A 24,980-nucleotide genomic window follows, 5' to 3' on the forward strand; every position below is an offset into this window, starting at 1 on the left:
TCCCTAGACACAGGTAGGTCGATTCGCACCACAGTTTTCTGGATATCAGCAACAAGATTGCCAAGAACTTCTAGCCTTTCTTCTTGACGGCCTACATGAAGACTTGAATCGTATTAGGAAAAAGCCTTATATTCAATTAAAAGATGCTGATGGTAGGCCTGATAAGGTAAATGTTGATTTCATTGCAATATATTTAGAATATTAATCCAAAAGTATATAAAAATATATTGTCAACCCATAAACAGCTGAAGTTTGGAATAGAACTCAAAGATGCATACAGTGGTGCTTCAGGTTACATGTGCTTCAGGTTAAAGACTCCACTAACCCAGAAATAGTGCTTCAGGTTAAGAACTTTGCTTCAGGATGAGAACAGAAATCGTGCTCCGGCGGCGCAGCGGCAGCAGGAGACCCCATTAGCTAAAGTGGAGCTTCAGGTTAAGAACAGTTTCAGGTTAAGAACGGACCTCCAGAACGAACTAAGTGCTTAACCCGAGGTACCCCTGTACTATATTGCTGTCACCAAACTCAGACAATTACTTAAACTCTCAAAGGTAATTAAAATGAACTAATGAAACTGAAGCAGAATGTGTATACTATTGATTTTTCAACAAAGGCAGTTGCCGCTTTTCACAGTTGTGACTTGTACTTTGTTGATAGACAAAAGCGAACCAGCTGGACATAAGTTAAGCTTTGAGTAATCTTGATAAAGAATAAGCAAGCTTTGAACTCCACAAAGGAGTGCTTGCCAGTACGGTTGTACCTTGGTTTTAGAACAGAATGTGTTCCGGAAGTCTGTCCAACTTCCAAAACATTCGGAAGCCAAGGCGCAACTTCCAATTAGCTGCAGAAGCGTCCTGCAGCCAATTGGAAGCCACGCCGGATTCCAAGGCAAAGTTCACAAACACCTACTTCTGGGTTTGCGATGTTCGAGTTCCGAGTTGTTCATGAACTAAGCTGTTCAAAAACCAAGGTACGACTATAGATGAATTTAACCAAGAGAGTAGAAAATGAAACCTATAGGTTATTGGCAGGCTGCTTAGAGGGGCATTAAGTTACAGTGGTACCTCGGCTTACAAACTTAATTCGTTCCAGAGGTCCGTTCTTAACCCGAAACCGTTCTTACCCTGAGGCGCACTTTCACTAAAGCGGCCTGCTGCTGCGCCGCTGGTGCATGATTTCTGTTCTCATCCTGAGGCAAAGTTCTCAACCCAAGGTACTACTTCTGGGTGAGTGGAGTTTGTAACCCGAAGTATTTGTAACCCGAAGCGTTTGTAACCCGAGGTGCCACTGTATTTCGAAAGGGCTAATCCCATTTAAAATATTTGGTAATAGAAATCTTAGCCAAGGCTCTAGTTTCCACTGATACTTGAAGACTTTCCTTTTAATACCTTGACATTTCTATACAGGAAATGGCTTACTTAAAGCATTTGTGCCCTGGTCCCAGAGTGACTTGGAGACAAATAAAAAAGCAAGTAGACTAAGGTGCTATGGTCATGATGACTATACTACCTCCAGAACCAAAGGCAGTATTCCTCTGAATACTAGTTGCTTGTGAATCATGAATCAGTGGAATTGTTTTGCTAGTCTCATGTCCTGTTTGGGGGGGTGGGCCTTTCCAAGGGTATCTGGTTGGCTACTGTGAGAACGGAATGCTAGGTAAGATAGCAGTATCTCTTACATTCTTAGTAGTATTAGAGTGGCTTTAATATAGAAGAGAGACACAATCTAAGTCTGGGTTACTCTGCAGCTGTTTTATTTCCTTGAGACTTTTCTGTACGAAAAGCATTTGGACGTTTCTCATAATAAAAACTCCAGATGATTGGGAGGTGGTAAATGCCATATCCCAGCTTTCTGCTAACTTGAGGGAGCCCTACCATTCTTGCCTTTCATGGTGTTTTCTAATGCCCTTTGCTTAAAGTAACTTGGCCCTTCTAATTCATGTGGTCCCTGTTGGTTGGTGCGAATCATTACACACTCATGCCCTGTTCAATACATTCAAGTGTTATAAAACAGTTCAGGGGGGGCAAAAATACATTATTTCAAACATTTGCTTTTACTTAGGTGGTTGCTGAAGAAGCTTGGGAGAACCATTTGAAGAGAAACGATTCCATCATTGTAGATATATTCCACGGACTTTTTAAATCAACCCTAGTTTGTCCAGAATGTGCTAAGATCTCCGTAACATTTGACCCCTTTTGTTACTTGACACTTCCACTACCCATGAAAAAAGAACGCACTTTGGAAGTTTATTTAGTTAGAATGGATCCGCTTGCCAAACCTATGCAGGTGAGAAGTATAGTATTTACGCATGTTCTGACTTTCATGGTCTACTAGGGAATAAATTGTAATTTGCTTCTTTGAGGTGAATTAAATATACCTGCCTTATGTAACCGTTCCATGTTCCTCATGGTAGACATGTGTACTCTGCCTGTACTATCTTGAATAGCAGCAGAGTTCATGAAGTCCTTGAAAGCAACGTTTGACCAATATTTTGTTTCCTTGCTTTTAGTGTTTAAATTGTTCTAACTTTATTCTCTAATCCCTGGCATTTTGTGTCATTGGATTTCTGTTTTGAAGTTATGTACTAATTATAGTTGCACATTACAGCAAAAAATCTTGCACCTGATAAAGGAAATTGATATGTCTGCTTATATTATGAAAAAGAACAGAAGAAATGTAGCAGGTGTTCTGAGTCAGGCCCCTTTTGATTATTGTTAGGGCCCAATCAATTCTTGTGTTGATCGTAGTCTGTGTTAGAAACTGAGATATGAAAGCTAGTCGCTAAATGGCACCTTAAACCTAAGTTATGGGTGCAACAACGGAACATATAGGCACACTTTTCTTTATAACAATAATACAGAGCTGAAAATATTATGTTCATTTTTCACATGGTCTAGTCTTTCTCCTGCCCACCCCCCTAATAATCTTAAGAGGGTCTTTTCTCCAGTCTTCAGAGAGGAGCTGGAAGTGGGGAGGCAGAAAGAGGTCCTCCTTTCCTTCCACTTCACAGTTTTAATCTGAAATCATAGGCCCAGAGCTCAGAAATGGCTTGTGCTAATGAAATTCCCTGTTGCAAAATGCGTCTAGAGCAATGGGAGTTTCGAACACTGATTGTAGTTGTTCAGTGTGTATGTATCTCAAACCTGCATCGTTTGCCTGCATTAAAAAATTCTGCTGCCATAGTCACCAGATACAACCATTATAAATAGTGCAAGCTAAGTGCGTGTGTGTTTATTTTCTACATTGATGAATATCTGCTTTTGTTCATTAAATTGACTTGTTTGACATATAATTTCTCAAGGAGGCAGAATTTATAAATAGACACACAATGAGGTTGGATGCATAAACACAAGCAATAAAAAAGGGTGATTGTCAGATGATCTAGTAGATGATAGCACTTGTTTATAAGTGATATCTACAACAAAGAAAGATGGTAATGATTTACTACAGGCTGGAAAGGAGCTGGGTGTGTTTGGAAGGCAAGAAAGAAAATGCAAGTTGGAAGATGACAGCTTTGAGAGGGGACATGGCCTGCTCCTTACATCCAAAATGCAGCGTTACAGTTGTCCCCTGCAACACACACGCAAGCTATCAGAGATTTGTGCCCTAGGCTTCTGGGTGACCCTTACCTCAGTATGTCAAAGTCAACTGAGCTCGTAGGCTATGAAAATGTATTTTTAAGGGGAAATAATGTGGTGATTTATAGCAGATCAACTATCCTTTCTATATGGAGACCTTAGTTGCTCCAAGTTCTAGGTAACTGGAAAGGTGGAAATTATTTTGGAATCTCTGGTTTTCCACAGTAGAAAACTGAGTTTGGCTTAACGAATAATATTCCGAAATTTGAATATTAAAAAGAAAGTAAGAATCAGCACTTGGCATTTAGCACGGATGCCTCTTAGTTTGGCTAAATATAGGTTTGCCTGCTTAATCTGTGGTTGCCCAGTAACCAATTGTTCATAGGATCCTATGAAATGTCCTCACTAGTTTGAACCATTTGGTTCTAATCAAAATTCTTTCCCTTTCCATGTGTGGAATTAGACGCTTTGAAATTTAGATATATACATAAACAACAGCTTTATTTATACTGGCAAATCTCAGCTAGATACGTTTCTTAGGGCACTTCTTCCTTCTCATAGCCAATCTCATAGTCACATCAATGTATAAAGTTGGAAGTTATATTAAGTTGCCTTTCCGCTTTCTTATTAATGACACTGTTTGCATTTTATTTTTTAGTATAAAGTAGTAGTTCCAAAAATTGGAAATATACAGGATCTCTGCACAGCATTATCAACTTTGTCTGGGGTGGCTGCAGATAAGGTATGGTGCTCAATGGACAAATGTAGATCATGTTTAATGTTGTCTGACTTCCTAAGCAAATTCAAGTGATACGTATTCTGTTTCTTTTTTAGATGATAGTTACTGATATATACAATCATAGGTTCCATAGGATATTTGCAATGGATGAAAATCTGAGTAGTATTATGGAGCGTGATGACATTTATGTGTAAGTAGAAAACGAACTTAATCTAAACAGTATTCCGTTTGTCATGAATTTCATGTGGTTTCGTCTACTAAATAATAATAATGATAATTTATTATTTATACCCCATCCATCTGGCCGAGTTTCCCCGGCCACTCTGGGCGTCTTCCAATCGAGTGTTAAAAACAATACAGCATTAGATATTAAAAACTTCCCTAAACAGGGCTGCCTTCAGATGTCTTTTAAAGATAAGATAGCTACTTATTTCCTTCACATCTGAAGGGAGGGCGTTCCACAGGGCGGGCGCCACTACCGAGAAGGCCCTCTGTCTGGTTCCCTGTAACCTCACTTCTCGCAATGAGGGAACTGCCAGAAGGCCCTCAGCACTGGATCTCAGTGTCTGGGCTGAACGATGGGGGTGGAGGCGCTCCTTCATTGACTGCTTGGCAAAATTGTGTGATTTATGTCACTATGTTTAATTGTGTGGGTCTGTATTCTGCCTTAGATTTGAAATTGGCATCAACAGAACTGAAGATACGGAGCAAATTGTGATTCCAGTTTGTTTAAGGGAGAAGTTTCGGCACAGCGGTTACAGCCACCACAGTGGTTCCACACATTTTGGTCAGCCTTTCCTTATAGCAGTGCCTAGAAACAATACTGAAGATAAGCTGTATAATCTTCTGCTTTTGAGAATGTGGTAAGAGTACAAGAGAAATGCTGGGAATGCACTCCTAATTGCACTAAGAATGTATGTCACATATTTGGACATTGCTAACCTAGACGCCATGAAGGAAACGCAGGGCTGTGTTAGGTCACCTGGATGCCAGAACATAGCTAAAGCTAGCAGGGATGATCACAATTGAAAAAGACCTTTGATCCTCCCTGCTTACCATTCATTACACTCCTGATACGTTAGAGGGGGCAGGGAGGGACAACAAAAAACAGTAAAGAAGTAAATAGTCTGAGCATATGCAGATTCACTTTAATCCAATCTTCATGATGGCTTAAGGAGGTTGCTTCTAGTGCTTCTCTGCTAAACATGTTTATTTGGGAATAAGCATCATTTTGTTGCAGACAATGATATATTTTAAAAGTAAGAACAATAAAAGGGGCATCTATAATTATGTAAGCTGTTTGGATTGTTTTGGGTGGAGCCCTGGACTTTGGCCATAGTTGCACAACCATTAGTGTCACAATTGTGCCTGATCCTTTTAATTTTTTTCCTTGCAAATACACTAACGAGTTAGAATAAATGTAAAATATTTCGGAAGGATAGCTTGGTATAGTAACCGCTTGTGTTGCTACAGTAATAGCAGTTATTGTTCTCTTACACAGCTTCGTGAAAGAGGAGTACTGCTCACATGGAGGATGGGAGGAAAGTTATATTGTGCATCACCTTGTTTTGTTTTGTCTTAAGATGTTTCACTATTTGTTACTTGGGAAAATGATGAAACATTTTAAAAAAAATTTAAAAAACTGTGTAACAATTGATGTGTTCCAGCCGATATGTGAAAACTTCTACTGAAACAGAAGACACCGAAGCATCCTTGCAGTGCTGCAAGGACAATGGTATCAATGGTAATGGCCCAAATGGAATTCATGAAGAAGGATCCCCAAGTAAGACCTGAATTATCAATAGCTGCCTAAAGCTTTGGTTCAGTTTTGAAAGGTGCTCTGAAACCTGCCTTGATTGTTGTAAACCTCCCATTAAATCTCTAGCACATTTGGATCTCAGGAACCACATTACAGAAACAGACAAAACACTTGTGGTGGGTCCATATTTCTTGTGTGTCAAGGCCCTGAGCCCTCCCCCATTTGTTGAATAATAAAACACATGGACATCAGTATTTTAGGTTAATGGGCTAATTAAGGCCACAGCTTTATTGGTTACAGAATGCAGAATATGAGTGGCATTGGCTTAGGCACTGGAATTGAATCGACTATATCTGACTCCTGCCCGCCATGCAGGTAGTCCGGTAAGGGTCAACCACCAGTAAGGGGAGCTCTGATTATGTACATCAACTAAGAGCTCCCCCAGGGTCCCAGATGGGGTTGTGGCATGGCCCTAGCCCATACCCGGGCTTTGGATGAGATCCACAGCCCTGGATCCCTTTAACGGAATACCCTTAAAGAGGAGGGGCAGGTGATGGCCACAACCTGCCCTCCCATAAACCAGGTTTTACCAATGCCTAACCGCCAAACCCTACAAAGTTGTGACGATTGCTATGAGGTAGGCGAAAACCACATGGCTGTTGCCAATTTGCCAAGTGGAAAAATTCCTACCAAGCCCCCTCAACAGGCGACCAACCAAGGTCCATAGCAAGGCCAAGATGTCAAACATATGAAAAAAGGGTGAAAGGGCGGGAGATCCACTGAAGCAGGAACCAAGAGGGAGAACTAAATTCACAATGATGCGAGATGTGTAACATTCTGTGTAAATGACAGGCGGTGCCGCTATATCCTCCATCCCAGGTGAAATGGAAACTGACGAACAAGATGATGAATCCAGCCAGGATCAGGAACTTCCTTCTGAAAATGAAAACAGCCAGTCAGAAGACTCTGTTGGAGGGGACAATGATTCCGAGAATGGATTATGCACAGAGGACTCCTGCAAGGATCAACTTATAGGGCACAAAAAGCGATTGTTCACATTCCAGTTTAATAGTTTAGGCAATACTGACATCAATTATGTTAAAGATGACACCAGGCATATTAGATTTGATGACAGGCAACTTAGGCTAGATGGTAAGTTGTTGTTTTTTATAGTGGGGTAGCTTTGATTCTACTCCATTCTGTTGTTAACATTTCCTGTTAAAATGTGTGTATTTTGTTGCTTTGCTGTTTATTTTTATCCTTTGTTTTGGGGCAAGCTCCTGAATGCTGATTACGATGAAAAAAAAAATCAAACCGTCATATAATAAAATGGAGATAAAATTGAAAATAGAGAACCAGCAGTAAAATAAAATAAAAAGCTTGGTGGAATAAGGAAGTCTTTAGGGACCACAGAAAGCCCGCAAGGGATGGGGCCAAGCATGGTTCTTGAGTAAGGGAACTTCAGAAGTATGGGGCCGCTACTGAAAAAGCCCTGTATCAGGTACTTGCCAAGCTGTTTGAGCACAGTGAAAGGTGCGAGATCAGGCCTCCCGCACTTGATTTTGAGTCATGGGCAGGTTCATGTGCTTGTAGGTGGTCCAAATAACTTGTTCTATGGGTTGAAGCAGTAGTCTTCCAATGGCTCCAGCAAGGACCACCATCACCCTAAGACTGTGCCTCCAAGTCCTACTCTGGGAAGACAGCCTAGAACAGGGGTCAACCTTTTTATACCTACTGCCCACTAATGCATGTTTCTTGATGGTAAAATTTCCTTACCACCCACCAGTGCTCGATGTAAGGGGGATTCAGCTTGTGCCGTAGAACCCCCTACTGCTCACCTAGAATCCTGAAATGCCCACTGGTGGGCGGTAGGGACCAGGTTGACAACCCCTGGCCTAGAAGGATACTATGGTCAGTGGTATCAAAAGTCACAAGGAGGGTCCCCCCCCCCCGAGAACTTATTTTAAGTCCATTCCCAAAAGATACACGAGTTTTCAGGCTGCCTGTGTTGGTTTGCACCATTTTTTCCAATTATTATTTATGTCCCACCCTTCAATTAAATTCCAAGAGCAGCATACGCTAGAAAAAAAATTAAAAACCATTTTAAAAGATAGAAACATTACAGAATAAAAGCAGTTTCTGAGCTGTCTTCAAAGACAGTCTTGCATATAACTCGTTATATCACAACGTTAACACATTACATTAGCTCTAATCTAGAGATTCCCAAAACATGGTTAGCTGAGGTTTGGCTACTGTGTCTTAGTTTGGTTGCAATTGATACCTAAACTGGATATAGTATATCAGATGGGTGTGTATACAAACTTGGCAAACGGTTAGCAAGTCTTGGCCCTTTTAGACAGTATTCTATCTAGAGATGACTGTATACTACTAAGTGCCTACATTGTATCTAGCCGGTACAAAGCCCAGGGCAATGTACTAAAAGGATAAACAACAAAATTATATATGTGATTAAAACAAATGCAGAACAAAAATATTCATCAAGTAACTTTTTTTAAAAACTCATGTAAGCCACTTAATATGTTTGGGTTGGTACTTATAGGACTATTATTATTATTATTATTAATTAAAATAAATACAGCATTTTTAAAGGAGGTTTCTACTCTTCTGTTTAGAAAGATCTTTCTTGGCTTTGGATTGGGACCCCGAATATAAAAAGCGATTCTTCGATGAAAATGCTGCTGAGGTATGTGATTTTTTATAAAAAAGTAATAATATTCTGGTTGAATTAAGGAGTAGGCTGAAATGGCCATCCCTAACTCGCCACCCTGTTCAGAGGTGGGTAACTGGGGGCATCCAACTCAGGGGCCACAACTTGAGAACTCAAAAGGATTTCAGGGAACAGAGCTTATTGATCTGCTAGCAGAGAAGATTCTTCCCTCTTTTTTGCTTTCGTCTTCTGTACCAGCATAGTAAGCTCCCTCTCACCCAGACCAGCAGAAATCACTTTGCGCCATCATTTGATTTTGGGGGTTGTCCTAAATGCTCCCCCCCAAATCAGACAATTCCAAAACAGGGCAAAAGGACACCAAGCCTAGGGAACGGTAAATTCTTTCGAAATAATTTAGCATAGCTGAATATAGGGAAAGTTTGTTTTCCATTTGGGTTAGCTTTTCCAGAATTGGGAGCTTGTAGACCTTGTTTTATAGTAAGACAACATCACTAAAATGAGTTTTGTTTTATTTGTTCTCTTAACGCAAGAAATACTTCTCTTTAGGATTTTGAAAAACATGAGAGCGTGGAATATAGACCTCCCAAAAAGCCCTTTGTGAAATTAAAAGATTGCATTGAATTGTTCACAACAAAGGAAAAGCTAGGTGCTGAAGACCCATGGTAAGAGCAATTGCTTAACGAGTGTGAATGGGTAGAAGGAAAGGGGTTAGAGGGGGGAGATTGCACAGCACTCATCAGATTGTATCCCTGACAATGCAAGAGGCTCAAATTTTACCCCAGCTTCAGTTTCAAGTCCTGCTCTAAAGAGGGCTAAGCCTCAAGTATGGGGTCCCCTACCAGGGTCATTCCATATCAAGTGATTCAACTTTTTTATCTTGTGTCATTCAATTTTCTTAATATTTTGTACACTTTTTTACTGATCAAAACTCAGTTAAAATCTAAAATTTTATTTTTTTAAAAATCTCGTCCCGTTTGTGAGTTATGAGGGTTTGAAATTTCTAGAAATTGACAATTTTGGCCTTGCCAGACTACAGAAAAACCTTAAAAGCTCAGCCTAGAATTAAGATACGTCAAAACTAAAAACACCAAACTCTTCATGGGCTTTAATATGATATGTCACATGATGCACTTACTTTAAAATTTAAATTTAAATGACAAAATTTAACATTTTTTAAAGGGATTAAAAAAATTATATGATTAAATTTCCCCCCAAAAAACTTATTGATTATTTAACATTTCTAAGAGCTACTGGCAAAATTTCATGTTCAGATCTCAGTGGGATCACATTTTTAAAAAAAATACTTTGTATATACATGTCTGCCTTATTGGGTTCTATTTAGGATAAATTGGAGTAAAATATTTCTTCTGTGACAAGACTTCAAACTATAATATCAGTTACATTTCTTTAAAAAGTTACTCAATTAAAAGGTATCTGAAAAGCTAGTTAGGCTTTTATTTTTAAAACGTATACCAAAGCCGAGTGAAAGCTTGCTATATTGCGTGTTAGAATTAGCACTTTGAAAGAATTCTTGCTAGGAGAGATGGGTCCACATATTTCTTCCATTAGCGAGAGAAGTGAGGCAAGAAACACATGAGCCTAAATCTTCTCCTTTTTCTTAAGAAAAAAAATGAAAATATCTAAAGGGACATATGTGACTCAAATCCATAAAGACTTCAATCATAAATGCAACTTCCCCCATGTGTTTTTTAGACCTTGGACAGTATAGATATGCTTAAGAGCTAGAGGAACCTTTGCTAGCTTGATGCCTTTCGTATGTTTTGGACGACTCCCATCATATTTACAGGGATTGACAGGAGTTGTATTTCAAAACATCTGGAAGGCACCAGCTGGCGAAGGTTGAGCCGAGCCAATATGCAGGCCAGAAATAACTTATGTCTGAAGAGCTAGGATTAGTCATTCATTTACCCATCACCTTTTATGTTAACCCTATTAGGAGTGGTAAAGCATTCCGTTTACATAGGCTTCAGAAGAAACAGAAGCAGGGGATCTCTCCAGATCACACTGTTAATTAGGATCATGAATTTAAATAAGTAGATGTTTAGTTTATTAAGTATAGGCCCTAAAGCCGGTGTGTGGAACATGTGTCCTTGGACTCCCAAACCCCACCAGCCTCTGTCAGGATGGAATCTGGAGTGCCACAGGTTGCCAGCCCCCGATCTAAAGAATACCTTCGTATTTGTCAAGACAAGCTTTACTCAGTCATGGAGAAGCATTAATTACATGATGTTTTAATTTCACTGTGACGCAAAACTTTGACTTGAAATGTGTTTTTCTTGTAGGTATTGCCCAAATTGTAAAGAACATCAGCAAGCTACCAAAAAACTAGACTTGTGGTCGCTGCCACCAGTACTGGTAGTGCATTTAAAACGTTTTTCTTACAGCAGATACATGAGAGATAAGTTGGATACTTTGGTTGACTTCCCTATAACGTAAGAAAACCATATTTAACAACAATTAAATAGTTTAGTTTTTTTCTGTTTTGTTTTGTTTTGTTTATTTAATTTATTGATTATGCAGGCTTAACTCACTGTGAACACAACAAAGCATTTTCCAGGTGCCCTAAAAGAATAATTTGCTTAGCATAAGTTGCATTTGCCTTGCTTACGCTCAAGGTTACTACAGCTAAGACATTTTCAGTGCTGTTACATAGCTTTCATTGATGTTGCACAACCTGCTCTTCACTGCTCCAAATTAAAAATGACCCCTGTGTTTTCCTAGCAGTGGGCTACCCTGCTAATTAGTTTCTGTCCAAACAATTCCTCAGATATTAATGTACGGTCCTATCATTCTAATCTTAAATACATTTTCAGTTGTGACTTCAGTAAGGCTTGGAAGAAAGTTCTTATTGATAGTGTTGCCTAGAGTAAAAATGCCCCTTTAAAAGCTTTCTACATGAATGAGCTGTTAATATTTGAGGATTGCTTGATTTTAGTTATTTAGTACATTTCTATCTTCCACGGAACTCAAGGTAGAATACATTGCTCTTCCAGATCCCAATTTTATATTCACAACATCCTGTTGAGATAGGCTCAAGTGAGCATCATGGATTTAGCTCAGGCATAGGCAAACTCTGCCCTCCAGATGTTTTGAGACTACAATTCCCATCATCCCTGACCTCTGGTCCTGTTAGCTAGATATGATGGGAATTGTAGTTCAACAACATCTGGAGGGGCAGAGTTTGCCTATGCCTGATTTAGCTGTTCTTTCTAGTCCTGGTCTGACACTCTAACCACTAAATAGGCTGGCTTCTCCCATTTCTTCTTTAACAAGGACGCCCAGTAAATATAAGTGTGTATGAAAATGCCTTGATGAACACGTACCAGTTAAAAGACCTACATTTGTTGCTTTGCATAAGGTGTGGAGTGAGTGCTTTGTCTCAGTTGTGTTGAAATCAGATGTAAAACCTGCAACCAGTTCTTGAATATAAATCCAGAATTAATGAGATACTTTCTTTGAAACAGTGATTTGGATATGTCGGAATTCCTTATTAATCCAAATGCTGGGCCTTGCCGCTATAATTTGATTGCAGTTTCAAACCACTATGGAGGAATGGGTGGAGGGCATTGTAAGTAATTTAGTTTGTTCATAAGATAATACATTTCTTTATTGTGGCCTATTATTAGCACTTTAAGGGAAAATATTCTTGTCCTATCCTAGACACTGCTTTTGCAAAAAATAAAGATGATGGGAAATGGTACTACTTTGATGACAGTAGCGTGTCCACTGCATCTGAGGAACAAATAGTGGCAAGTATATTTTATTTTCCTAGAAACAAGACGTAACATGGACTTGCATATATATTTTAGTAAGAAAATAATTTGCAACAGGGATAATCAGGAGTTAAATACAGATCTCCTGGTGGATTTCTGAGCAAGGACTTCTGACTCTCAACATAATAATGGCAATGACAAAATAACTTCCCCACCCCACCCACATTACATTTCTGAAATGGGAATTACCAGAAGTCGGGTTTTTGTGTGGAAGAACTGTGAGCTCAGTTCTGTTCTAAACTCAGAACAAATTTCTGGTCCTATGATTTTTTTTTTAATCTGAGAGTTGAATCCAACCATTTTTTACTCACAGTAGGCCTATCAAATAATGGTATGACATTACTTAGGTCCACTCATTTCAGTGAATCTACTCTGAGTAAAAGTTGCCTTCAGTTGGTTATATTAAAAAAAAAAAAAGCAAAAGAGCTCCCACAAACCTGAAGTCTGCCCACCCCGATTTACAGTGTAATTTGAAATAGCAGTATGCCAAAATGTTACGTACTTAGTACTTTGGCTTGAAGAACAGCCTTGGAAATCTAGAAAGGCTTACCAAATGAGTAATACGTTCTTCAATAGAAAGCGGTTGCGGAAAGGTTTAATTATGTCAGTTCATAAATGCCAATATGAATTTGGGTGCCGTAGTGAAAAACAGTACAAATACAGAATCCTTTCTGTGAATACCATTGTCGGCTTTCTGGGCCCTTGTTTTTCAACCTATAAAAATGGAGATAATACTAAAACTTGGTTGTTCCTTATTTTGCAGTCCAAAGCAGCATATGTGCTCTTCTACCAGAGACAGGACACAATAAGTGGAACTGGCTTTTTTCCTCTTGACCGGGAAACTAAACAAGGTGCTTCTGCCGCCACAGGCATCCCATTAGAGAGTGATGAAGACAGTAACGAGAATGACAATGATATAGAGAATGAAAATTGTATGCACACTAACTAATGGAAGACCTAGAAGCCATACAGAGAAAAACTTTCTTGTGGGAGATACCTACTAAAGCATTGAAATTACCCACCAAATTAAAAATAAAATCTGAGATGGGAAATTTCAGATGACAGAATGTAAATCCTTATTACATTTTAACTTGTGCAGTACTTGAAGTGAAACACAATGAAAACGTTAACAGAATTTGTCTCCTATTACCTTTACAATCTTGTATTCACAAGCTATATACGTATAGGAAATCACAAATAAACCCCTTTACAATTTCTGCTGCAGTTTGGATGAATTATGGATTTTTTGTTTCGGATGCGAGTTATTATCAACAATTTGTGGATTTGGTTTTTGTGTAACACCACAAGAATATTACTGCCAAGCCTTTATTTTTGGATAGGTGTGTCCATATACATGTAACAAACTTCAATTTGCCTAGTATATGTGACCAATAAGTGCAGCAGTATTCTTGCAACACCAAATTTTCAAGTTTATCCCTGAAATAAACGTTGATCAAAAAGCAATTTAATCATGATAGAAAATAACTTGGAAAAGGTGTTTTAACCTTTTGTGGTATAAGTAAACTTCCAGAATATTATGTTCATCTTACTGCTGCTGTGGAACAGGTTCTGGATTTCATGCTGCATTAAGGAATTGAATTTTTCAATTAAATGTAAGTATCCCTCATTGCTTGTTGGATCTACTTTGTAAACATAATTCCTGTTACCTTGCTTATAAGATGTGCGTAATTTTAATCTGGTGTCAGTCCAAAAATTTTAATTGTGCTGTAAAAGTCCCCACCCCACCCCATTTTTGGTAGTTTGGCAATTTTGCAAACTACATGCCGTGTAATAGGGTCCGATTTTTAATAGTATACTGTATTCATAGTAACGACTGTGCATCAAGCTTAGATGACTTTTCCATATAACTTGCCTTCAAATTGTTAATGGGCAACTGGTTTAAAGGTAGGTCTGTTAATTTTCATGTGCGTTCTTGGTGGAATTCACCATAGCCTTACATCTTATCTCAAAAAAGGTAACTTTATTATAGAAGATTTGGCATTTGCATGTTCAAGAGTCAGAACCTGTACAGTAAGTAGATAAAGCATACATACCTTGAATTGGATTTTAATTAACTGTGTTCAAGAAGTCTGGGATGCCAAAAATAAGTGTAACGGTTTGAAACATTTTTTTTTAATTTGCTGCTTTCCCTTTGATATAGTTGGAAGAATGTATTGTTGATTCATATACAATACTGCCTTTGACAGGAACTCCCTAAGTGTGGAGGCCCACTTCACATATCTACTACCTGAAGTCCCACCATTGTTAAAAGCAAAAAGTATGATCTTCACTTGAACTAATCAAATACAATAAGTTATAAATTGTGTATTGTAAATAAAGTTCACTCTGTGAGTGCACATTTTGGTAAATTATTTATTTATGTTAGCATTTAAAAGTTTAAAATTGCATTTGACCAGGATAAAAAAATTAGGTTTGTGGACATGGCTTTGCTTTATACTTTGATATTAAAAGCTGGTGTTTCATCCTGGTATTTTAAAGCTGCTTTCTGTTTTTTTAAATGTAAGCTTAGCCTCCTGCATGACAGAGGTTAAAAAATTGTCTGCACTTGAGTTCACTTGGGTTTACATTTGAAATGCGCATGTTTTATTTATAAAAATTTCAATAAAGCTATTCAAGGCCTTATTTAGTCTTTTCATTTTTCTTTTACTAGGAAGTTTTTGGTAATGGATCGCCACATGTTGTCAAATATATTATATTACCATGGGTTGTAAAAAGGACACTGACAATATAAATATCTAGTTCCCACTACAGGGAACTAGATAAAAAATACCTATAACTACAAAGTCCCGCCATCTTGAAGTACTAGCAATTCAAGGAGTTGACAAACATCCTAAAAAACCATGTGGGCAGAGTTCTTCCTGAACTCTTCAGAATGCATAGAAGGGCTAAATATCTGAATGGTCCCCATGACAGAAGCACTGGCAGTGATGTAGGGTGGAAAATTTTATTATAGAAAGACTAAACTAGAACATTTTACTACTAATTAGTTCTCCAAGTACCTAAGTTATTCAAACATTCGCTACTAATAAACATTTTTTTTAGAAAAAATATCAATCCAGCATGTTATGGTTGCTCAGCCTTAAAGGGGCTGTACTATAACCTTTTGAGTAAATTTAAACTTCCACAGTGGTTAAATAAAAATACAAAAGGTCACATATGTCTTACTTTTAGTGAATTCCACTTGAAGATATTTCTTATTTATCTGCATAACTGGTCTATTTTTTATTGTTTATGACATAAATAATTATTACCGTAGTTTTTTACAGAGTGTGATTGTGTTTTCCTTTTGACAGGCTTGTTTTATTATTATTAGGGACAGTACGCACAGCCAGCTGACATGTGGACTCTACATGTGGGTGGGACACAGGAGTCCTTAAAACTTAAAGTTCGATTGCATGCTTTAAATTGGGGAGTGTTTCAATTAAATAGGTGTGTGGTCCTAAAATGTTGTATCTAGTTTTTTGTTCTGTTGATTCTACAGCTGTACAGTAAACTGAATGCTTCTAAGATCAATTTGTAACAAAACCTTGAGGAGGATTCTACCCAAATTCGATGAGAGGTATATTTTATATTGTGTATAAAAACCACACACTGTATTTTTGGGGCATAATATAATAGTATTTTTGGGTTTATTAGTACTTTCACACCCCTGAACAATACTGCGGTCCAAAAGACACATCAGGCTCCCCAATTTAGAGTGGAGCTAGTAGGATAAGATGCAGCAACATCCACGCTGACTTATTTGACTTGTAATTTCTGAAAAGAATTGTGCTGCTATGATCACTGTAGTAACATCTGATTTTCATTCACTTACCTTTTTGCCTGTAGCAATAATGTGTTATTAACCATTTCATCTATATTATTTTTTTATCCCTGTTATGGCCTATGATCAATACAGGAACTGAACTGAACTGAACTGAAAAGAACCAGAGGCACTCATGAAAACACTTTGCATCAAAATTAAGCTTGAAATGGAACACATACTGTATGGGTAACTTGTGGGCTGCCAATAGAATAGGTATGACTTTGGGGGGGTAGCCAAAATCTTCTACTGTGGTTCAGTCCATTGTAGATAAATCAGTGAGAGGCTTGGGGCACAGTGCATGAAAGCAGATGACACTTTAATCATTTTATCATATCCTAGCAGGTGGCGCTGTGGGTTAAACCACAGAGCCTAGGACTAGCCGATCAGAAGGTTGGCGGTTCAAATCCCCGCAAAGGGGTGAACTCCCATTGCTCGGTCCCTGCTCCTGCCAACCTAGCAGTTCGAAAGCATGTCAAAGTGCAAGTAGATAAATAGGTACCACTCCGGTGGGAAGGTAAACAGCGTTTCCATTCACTGCTCTGGTTCACCAGAAGCAGCTTAGTCATACTGGCCACATGACCCAGAAGCTGTACACCGGCTCCCTCGGCCAATAAAGTGAGATGAGCGCCGCAACCCCAGAGTCGGTCACGACTGGACCTAATGGTCAGGGGTCCCTTTACCTTAGGTGATAATATCCTGACCATATAGATGTATGAGTTGAATTCACCCCAAATTTACAGAGCTGTTCAGATTCCAAATCATAATTTGAGCTGCATTTGACCTCTATAATGAGGTAGTACAAGTAAGGAACGAAAAACTATCTTGAGCCTTATCCCCTTTGGCCTGTACCACAAACTTTTAATAGCTGCTTTACTCTTGGATGGTAATACCTACACTTTGCTTAGTGACATTTTCCCCGTATACATCTCATCAAACTCAGTTATCACCTCCTCCTCTGTCTCTTTCTCAGACTCAGTTCTTGGAGGGCTCATGTATTTGGTATGATCATGAACATAAGGTCTTGCTAGGTCAGGCTATTGGCTCATCTAGTCCGACATGCTTTTCCCACAGTGGCCATCCAGATGCCTATGGGAGGCGCCAAAGCAGGACCTGAGCTCAACAGCACTCTCCCTCCTTGTGATTCCTTGCGACTGATGTTCAAAGGCATACTGTTTCCAACAGTGGACAATAGAACATAGCCATCATAGCTAGTAGCCATTGATAGCTGTATTTTTTATGAATTTATTTAATCTTTTAAAGCCATCTAAATTGGTAGGCATCACTGCTTCTTGTGGGAATGAATGCCATAACTATACACTGTGTGGAGAAGTATATGCAACATGCTGCTGCCTGACTTTGCACGAGCCTAAATGATCAAGAAAATATTTCAAAGCAATTTTCAGTAGTACTGGAAACTAGAAATGAGAGAAACAAGCTGTTGGGTTGATCATGAGATAAATGATGAAGTACTAGTTTGCTCTAGTATAAAGCAATTTGAAATTCCTAATAAGCCAAGTGTCTCAAATATTTTACATCTGTATTTTAGCCATCTGTATGAGGCACAACTGAGGTATCTGGAGATCTTGGAATCCTTACAGGAATAGAGCAAATAACATACACAGATAGTATTAGAACTTGGTTTAAGTAAGGGGTGGGGAAGCTATGGTCCTACAGATATTTTTGGGATCAGACGTCCATCAACAGTTTGAGGACTACAGGTTCACCACCACTGGTTAAAGTGTTTTAAAAGGTAAAGGTAAAGGGACCCCTGACCATTAGGTCCAGTCGCAACCGACTCTGGGGTTGTGGCGCTCATCTCGCTTTATTGGCCGAGGGAGCCGGCGTTTGTCTGCAGACAGCTTCTGGGTCATGTGGCCAGCATGACTAAGCCGCTTCTGGTGAACCAGAGCAGTGCACGGAAACGCCGTTTACCTTCCCGCTGGTTGTTGTTGTTTAGTCGTTCAGTCGTGTCCGACTCTTTGTGACCCCATGGACCAGAGCACGCCAGGCACTCCTGTCTTCCACTGCCACCCGCAGTTTGGTCAGATTCATGTTTGTAGCTTCGAGAACACTGTCTAACCATCTCGTCCTCTGTCGTCCCCTTCTCCTTGTGCCCTCCATCTTTCCCAACATCAGGGTCTTTTCCAGGGAGTCTTCTCTTCTCATGAGGTGGCCAAAGTATTGGAGCCTCAACTTCACGATCTGTCCTTCCAGTGAGCACTCAGGGCTGATTTCCTTAAGAATGGATGCGTTTGATCTTCTTGCAGTCCATGGGACTCTCAAGTCTCCTCCAGCACCATAATGCAAAAGCGTCAATTCTTCGGCGATCAGCCTTCTTTATGGTCCAGCTCTCACTTCCATACATCACTACTGGGAAAACCATAGCTTTTACTATACGGACCTTTGTTGGCAAGGTGATGTCTCTACTTTTTAAAATGCTGCCTAGGTTTGCCATTGCTTTCCTCCCAAGAAGCAGGCGTCTCTTAATTTCGTGGCTGCTGTCACCATCTGCAGTGATCATGGAGCCCAAGAAAGTAAAATCTCTCACTGCCTCCATTTCCTCCCCTTCTATTTGCCAGGAGGTGATGGGACCAGTGGCCATGATCTTCGTTTTTTTGATGGAGTGGTACCTATTTATCTACTTGCACTTTGTGCTTTCGAACTGCTAGGTTGGCAGGAGCTGGGACCGAGCAACGGGAGCTCACCCCGTCGCAGGGATTCGAACTGCCGACCTTCTGATCGGCAAGTCCTAGGCTCTGTGGTTTACCCACAGCGCCACCTGCGTCCCTTAAAGTGTTTTAGGACTAGCTTAATTTTTGTATTTTCTTGAGTTTTCTGTGTATGCCATGTACCCTTGCAGTGCACTATTTTCCCATTCCTATTCTCAGTCCATGGCATACTGTAATCTGGATGATACTGGTTGATCATTTGGTGGGCTAATGTGTAGATACAGTGGTGGATTTTACTTGAGACTGAAGCTTTTTGATCCCTTAGGATCTCAAATGCTAATTTTAATACAATGAATACCTGGTGGTGTTTCAAATATTTTTGTACTACACTTTATCAAATTATCTCAGGATACTTTACAATAGCTTAAAGCAGTGGTTTTCAACCAGAGTGCTTTCAACCAGAGTGCTTTGGCACCCTGGGGTGCCTTGAATGATGTTCAGGGGTGCCGTGGGCAACACTGGCCTCTGTCCCTCTTTCCTTCCCTCCCTCCTCTGATGCCCTCTTGCCTCTCTTCCTCCCCAAGGCTTGTACAGCTGTTTGTTGCATCAGCCCTGGCTACAAGCTCCCCAGGCGAATGGTGCCTCTGGGGCTGGCCAGGGGGTGCTGGTTGCTAGGAGCTGAGGTGGCCTCAGAGTAAGCAAGCAAGCTGGTGAGGGAGCCCAGCCCGCCGGCCCTTGCTGTTGGGAAATGAACAGACAAGCAGGAGGGTGGGCAGGCAGGCGCTGTTCTGGTCTTTCATGTGCTTGCTGTGTGCAATGCCTGCCTGGGAGCTGAGTGCCTGCTGCCGCCACAGGTAAGATGCTGGCCTCATGTTCACCTTTGGCCAGTCTCCATTGCGCCACTAAGGCTGAAGGTCTCCAATTCCCAGGCCCCTGTGGGGCAGTGTGAGGAGACACCTTACTTGAGCAGGAGGTGGGACAGCTCAGAGACCAGAGGCGGCGGCAGCTGCCCGGAGGACACCCAAGGAGAGAAGGCTGAGGGCGCACCCCACAAGGGTGTTTGGAAAAAGGTGAGAAGCAGCCAGCTCTGCAGGCAAGAGGTGACATAACTTGTTTCTGAGTCCCACAGGGGTACGCAGAAAGAAGGTGGTTGGTCAAGGGAGCCATGGACTCAATAACGGTTGAAAACCTCTGGCTTCAAGTAATTATATAGTTGTTTTAACATTGCACCTTCTTATAACTTAAGCTGTTCACTACCAACAAAGAGTTTGCTAACTCATTTAAGTTAATCCAGTCTCTTTTATTTGATGTGCATTAGTTTGTATTTTCAGAAGTATGCATTCTTAATCCAAGAAAAAGCCAGAAGCCAGTATTCTAGCTATATTCTGTATTTCCTTATTACTGAAGTACTTGAATGTATTCTTACCTCAGCATACATTTAGGATTGGATTGCAAGGTACAATTAAGGCAATGTGGCAGGATATTGCAATTAAAATATTTTAGAGGCTACGTATTTTGGGCATGTGAGTAGCCATGCTAAAGGCAAATGCTTTAATCAATCATGTGCATAAATGTAATCTTAATCAAGTACACGTCTTACAGTAGTGTCACAATGACATGGTGGCTCTTAATTTTTTTTTCTTAAGTCATCACCATGCCAGTATTATTGAGCTATTAGTTTAACAAGAGCCATATTTGAATAGAACAAGAAGTGAAGAGTCAGTAGCACATCCTCCACTTATAGCTATGACTTGATGCTCTAGCCTAGTGCTGAAAGGAGGAGAGGTTTTGGCAGAGTCCACAATCCTCTGGCCCAGCTCCTGGTTTGTCAGCTCTGTTCGTACTGGTGAGGAGGCAGATAAAGAAAATCATTTACTCCCCTCCACACCCCCTGGCGTTTTCCACACCTTAACACAGCAGTATATTTTCTCTTGATGCTAATGTACACTTGTCAGGAAAATGTAGGGAAACCTAGCTCTCTGCTGACTACTTCTCTACCGCACATTTTCAAATATGTGCTCATGACAATTAGACTCCGTTTAGAGCACACCTTAAACTGTGCAGCTAAACACGTAATGTGGGATGCATCACTCTTGTCACAAGCTGAAAGTAAATGAGGGTGCATGATAAAAAGGAGCCTTAGGAACGATTGCAGGCTAGCCTGAGGCTCTGTGAGGCAAATTGCTCGCCTAGGTCTGCTGCCGATTGCTCATGAAGAGATCATAGGCTCTTTCTAGATTACGCAACTTTGGCAATGTTATAATCTGTTCCACTAAGTACACATTGTAGAACTGTAGTATCTTGGCATAAGGAATGTATATCTTAAAATGAGGGACAGCTGCCAACTTCCCCTTTAAAGAAGCAAGAACTGGAAGCATGGATACTAATATCAGTAAATGCACCTCACACGTAAGCAAAACAAACAAACAAACAAAACACCCAAGAATAGTATTTATAATGCTTTTATCTCACTTCATAACCCTGGGATGCTCTCCAAGCAGCTTACAAAAAAACAATTCTCACAATAAAAATGTTACTTAAGAAATGCCACTACGGGGTTACGCAGGTGGCTTTTCCTGCATTCAAGCTTGGCCTTCATTGGTGTTCTCCGATGTAAGGGAAGAGGATTGAGCGACTGGATCTCATTCAACCCATGATGGACGCAAGCTTCTCCTGCTGGCACCTGCCAATTGCCAGGCAACAGTTGTTCCTGCAAAGGTCCTCTGGGCCAAAGCAACAGGGCTGATCAGCTGTAACCCACTCAATCCATAATGGAAGCAAGTTTTCCCTTACTGGCAGTGGTGTTGGCATCTGAAGCTATTATCAGTAACAGAAGGGCGTTACTACCCTAATCCAGTGTTTCCCAAACTTGGCTCTACAGCTGTTTTTGGACTACAATTACCATCATCCCTAAGCTAGCAGGACCTGTGGTCAGGGATCATAGGAACTGTAGTCCAAAAACAGCTGCAGACCCAAGTTTGGGAAACCCTGCCCTGAACCGTAAAAAAAATAATAGACAATTAACACTGGTATTTTAAAGTAGGGGGCGGGATACAACACAAATCTTAAACAGATACCTTTTGGGTTGTTTTTTTTAAAGGTAAATGCAACGTGCTACACAATTTTCATTGTTTGATTAAGGAGCATTTGCCAGCCACGGGTGATGTCGATGGTTCAAAATGCTTATTAAGATTGCGAACCTGCATCGATTCTCCCTTGCGCAAGACCTACCGAACTCACTAGGTTTTACGGCGGGGTAAGGATGTATATGGCATTGAGCTGACAGTAAACAACATGGATAATCCCATATCTCTTTGATATGGAAAATCTGAGAGGCAGTGGCAGGGACCTTTTTTAAAAAAAGCCGAGTCGGGGCTGCTGATAAAAATAATAATAAGAATAATTTATTACTTATATGCCGTCCATCTGACTGGGCTGACCCAGCCACTCCGGGCGGATCCCAACAAAAAAAAATAGTAAGAAAACAAGACAACATCCCACACTAAAAACTTCCCTGAACAGGGCTGGTGACGCAAGGAAATAATTGCCGGCGATTTCAAGAAAGAGGAGCTGGAATCCCCTCCATGCCACCTTGCATGGGGGAAGAAGCAAGGACTGCACATGCTCTGAGGAACCGACGGCCTCTTCTGCTCCGGGACTGCGTACAAACCAAGGCCGGACAGGGTCGCGCCCCGTCTTTGCCCCCCATCTTCCCGCCCCTGACAGACCCGCCTCAGCCCCGCAGTCCTCGGGCCGCGCCGCCCTGCGGGCCCGCCTCCCCTCCTTCGCGCCGCCCCTTCTTCGTGAGGCCTCCGTCGTGCGGAAGCGGGCCTGACGTGCGGCGCCGGCAGCGGCGGCGCCCGGCATTGTGGGAGCGGGAGCGGACGTGGACGCGGCGGGGCCGGCCTTGGAGGCTGAGACGGCTGGTGGTGCTGCTGCTTTTGCCTGTGGCTCCGCCCGGGACTTGACGGCCTCCGGGCGCCGCCACATTCAGACGGCGACGCTGGCTCGGCCGGGCCTGTCCCTTGCCGGCTTCGCGTCGCTGCCTTCCCCACACGGCGGAGGAGCCATGGCCGGGACGAGCAGCCCCGAGGCCGTGAAGAAACTGCTGGAAAACATGCAAGGCGACCTGCGGGCCCTGAGCCTGGAGTGCCGGAAGAAATTTCCTCCCGTCAAGGAGGTGAGGGATTTTTTTGGGGGGGAGAGAAACTGGACTGTCGGGGGGGGGCGTGTCAGTGTTTGTGTGTATTTGTTGTGTCGTGTTGGCCTTTCCCCGGCCTGTTTTAGGAAGAGGTACGTGGGGTCTCGCTGAGGCCTTTCCTCTCCACCCACCCCCGTTGAGAACTGAAATCCCGGAGTGGAACCGAGTCGGGTGGCTGCGTCTACATTGCAAACGTCTGCACCACTTGGCCACCACGGTCCGCTTGCAGCACTTTCTTGTAACAAGCAGTTCCCGGTTGCACCTCCCTCTTCCTAGACTTCAGTCTCTCTAGTGGGCGAACTTTTTAAGTGTGCATCTCCTAGGCTTAGCAATGGTGCCCTTTTTTTTTTTTTTTTTTTTTGCTGGGGGAGGCAATCGATACCGCTCAAAAGATAGGCAAAAGCCTTCTTATCATCTGTTAGGATAACTTGGAGGCCCTTGTTTGGGGACAGGCGGCTTTGAATATAGTAGGTTTCAAGGCACTGGTGGTAGCAACTGTTTGGGTAATCAACAAGGATTGCATTACCCAAACGAGTTTGCAAGCTGTTCCTGTTTTGCCACCGATAGGTAAGCAGGTTTCCGTTGTATATTAAATTTGAAAGTGGCACTTGGAACAGCTCCCATGTGCGTATCATGTTGCTGTCTTGTCCCACTTGCGAGAGGTTGTTGTTGATGGTTTGCGTATGTGAGTCTTCAAACTTTGGTAAGGACTTCAGAATTTTAAGAACTTGAGCTCTGAGAAGCATGCCCTGTTTAATATTGTAAAACTAAGTAAATCAAGCAAAGTTTGTTTTTTGCAGAGTGAAATGATCAATGCCGAAGGTGAGAATCATAACTAATAATAATATAATATGAGTTAGGGTTGGGTGGCACTGTTTTGCAGTGGTTCTGGTCCTACTTGGATGGTTGTTTCCAGAGTGTGGTGCTTCAGCACTGCTGTCATTGTCCATCCAGGTGATATTACCATCAGAGTATTATCAGACCACATTCTAGCCAGTCATAAGCATGGAGGGCGGGTAAGGAGCATGGCTTGGGGAAGGACCATACAGAGATGTCTAGAGGGCTGCAGTTGCCCCCCAAGCCTGAGGTTCCCATCTCTGTGTAATGACATTTGCCCCTGTAAAAATTCAGGAGCTCTTGATTGTTGAAATCAATAAGCTAAGACTGTAGTGATGTTTTTAATGATTTGAAGTGAATTGCATGTTGCTAGCATTGCGTTCCATAAGGCGGCTATGGGAAAGTAAACAAATATGTTAATTTGATATAAAACAACCTCTTAATGTGCTAACCTGAGGTTCTAATGTTTTGTTGTACTTTGTTATAGATTTGTTGTACTGTGCCTTGATTAAAATGTGGAGCAAAGGGTCTTCTGTTGTATGGTGCGAACCTCACCTCATTGATACCAAAAGTGTTCTAGGGTGTACTTAAAATCCATAGCTTCAACCTATAGGACACAAACGAAGATGCCAATTAAATTATATTCCCATGAAAGGGTTTTTTGACGGGGTGGGGGTAATAGTATTGTATACCTGAAGGAGCATCTCCACCCACATTGTTCTACCCGGACACTGAAGCCTACCTCCAAGGGCTTTCTGGCGGTTCCCTCACTGCAAGAAGTGAGGATACAGGGAACCAGGCAGAGGGCCTTCTCAGCAGCTGAGCCCTCCCTGTGGAATGCCCTCCCATCAGATGTGAAATAGATAAAGAACGACACAACATTTAGAA

At 41.3% G+C, this 24,980-nt stretch overlaps 2 protein-coding genes across 9 annotated transcripts in view; both read left to right on the top strand.

Moving 5' to 3' along the window:
* Window positions 1-15,202, top strand: part of USP15 (ubiquitin specific peptidase 15) — a 52,052-nt gene extending 36,850 nt beyond the window's left edge. For 3 of the 5 annotated variants that reach the window (XM_083399498.1, XM_083399496.1, XM_083399499.1), the window contains 13 exons: window positions 8-166; window positions 2,062-2,286; window positions 4,237-4,320; window positions 4,413-4,507; window positions 4,989-5,180; window positions 5,985-6,100; window positions 6,956-7,228; window positions 8,710-8,780; window positions 9,312-9,427; window positions 11,069-11,218; window positions 12,251-12,354; window positions 12,447-12,535; window positions 13,323-15,202. In XM_083399498.1, coding sequence (XP_083255624.1) covers window positions 8-166; window positions 2,062-2,286; window positions 4,237-4,320; window positions 4,413-4,507; window positions 4,989-5,180; window positions 5,985-6,100; window positions 6,956-7,228; window positions 8,710-8,780; window positions 9,312-9,427; window positions 11,069-11,218; window positions 12,251-12,354; window positions 12,447-12,535; window positions 13,323-13,508 — 1,860 coding nt within the window. In that variant the 3' untranslated portion in view covers window positions 13,509-15,202. Of the gene's footprint in view, window positions 1-7; window positions 167-2,061; window positions 2,287-4,236; window positions 4,321-4,412; window positions 4,508-4,988; window positions 5,181-5,984; window positions 6,101-6,928; window positions 7,229-8,709; window positions 8,781-9,311; window positions 9,428-11,068; window positions 11,219-12,250; window positions 12,355-12,446; window positions 12,536-13,322 lie in introns of all 5 variants that reach the window. The other 2 variants (XM_083399495.1, XM_083399497.1) reach the window with 1 other exon arrangement.
* A 6,909-nt stretch (window positions 15,203-22,111) lies between these two features.
* Window positions 22,112-24,980, top strand: part of MON2 (MON2 homolog, regulator of endosome-to-Golgi trafficking) — a 56,430-nt gene continuing 53,561 nt past the window's right edge. For 2 of the 4 annotated variants that reach the window (XM_083399284.1, XM_083399287.1), the window contains exon 1: window positions 22,113-23,234. In XM_083399284.1, coding sequence (XP_083255410.1) covers window positions 23,124-23,234 — 111 coding nt within the window. In that variant the 5' untranslated portion in view covers window positions 22,113-23,123. Of the gene's footprint in view, window positions 23,235-24,980 lie in introns of all 4 variants that reach the window. The other 2 variants (XM_083399285.1, XM_083399286.1) reach the window with 2 other exon arrangements.

Source organism: Podarcis tiliguerta, assembly GCF_965153285.1.
Source record: "Podarcis tiliguerta genome assembly, chromosome: 10".
In the NCBI taxonomy this organism is placed as follows: domain Eukaryota; kingdom Metazoa; phylum Chordata; class Lepidosauria; order Squamata; family Lacertidae; genus Podarcis; species Podarcis tiliguerta.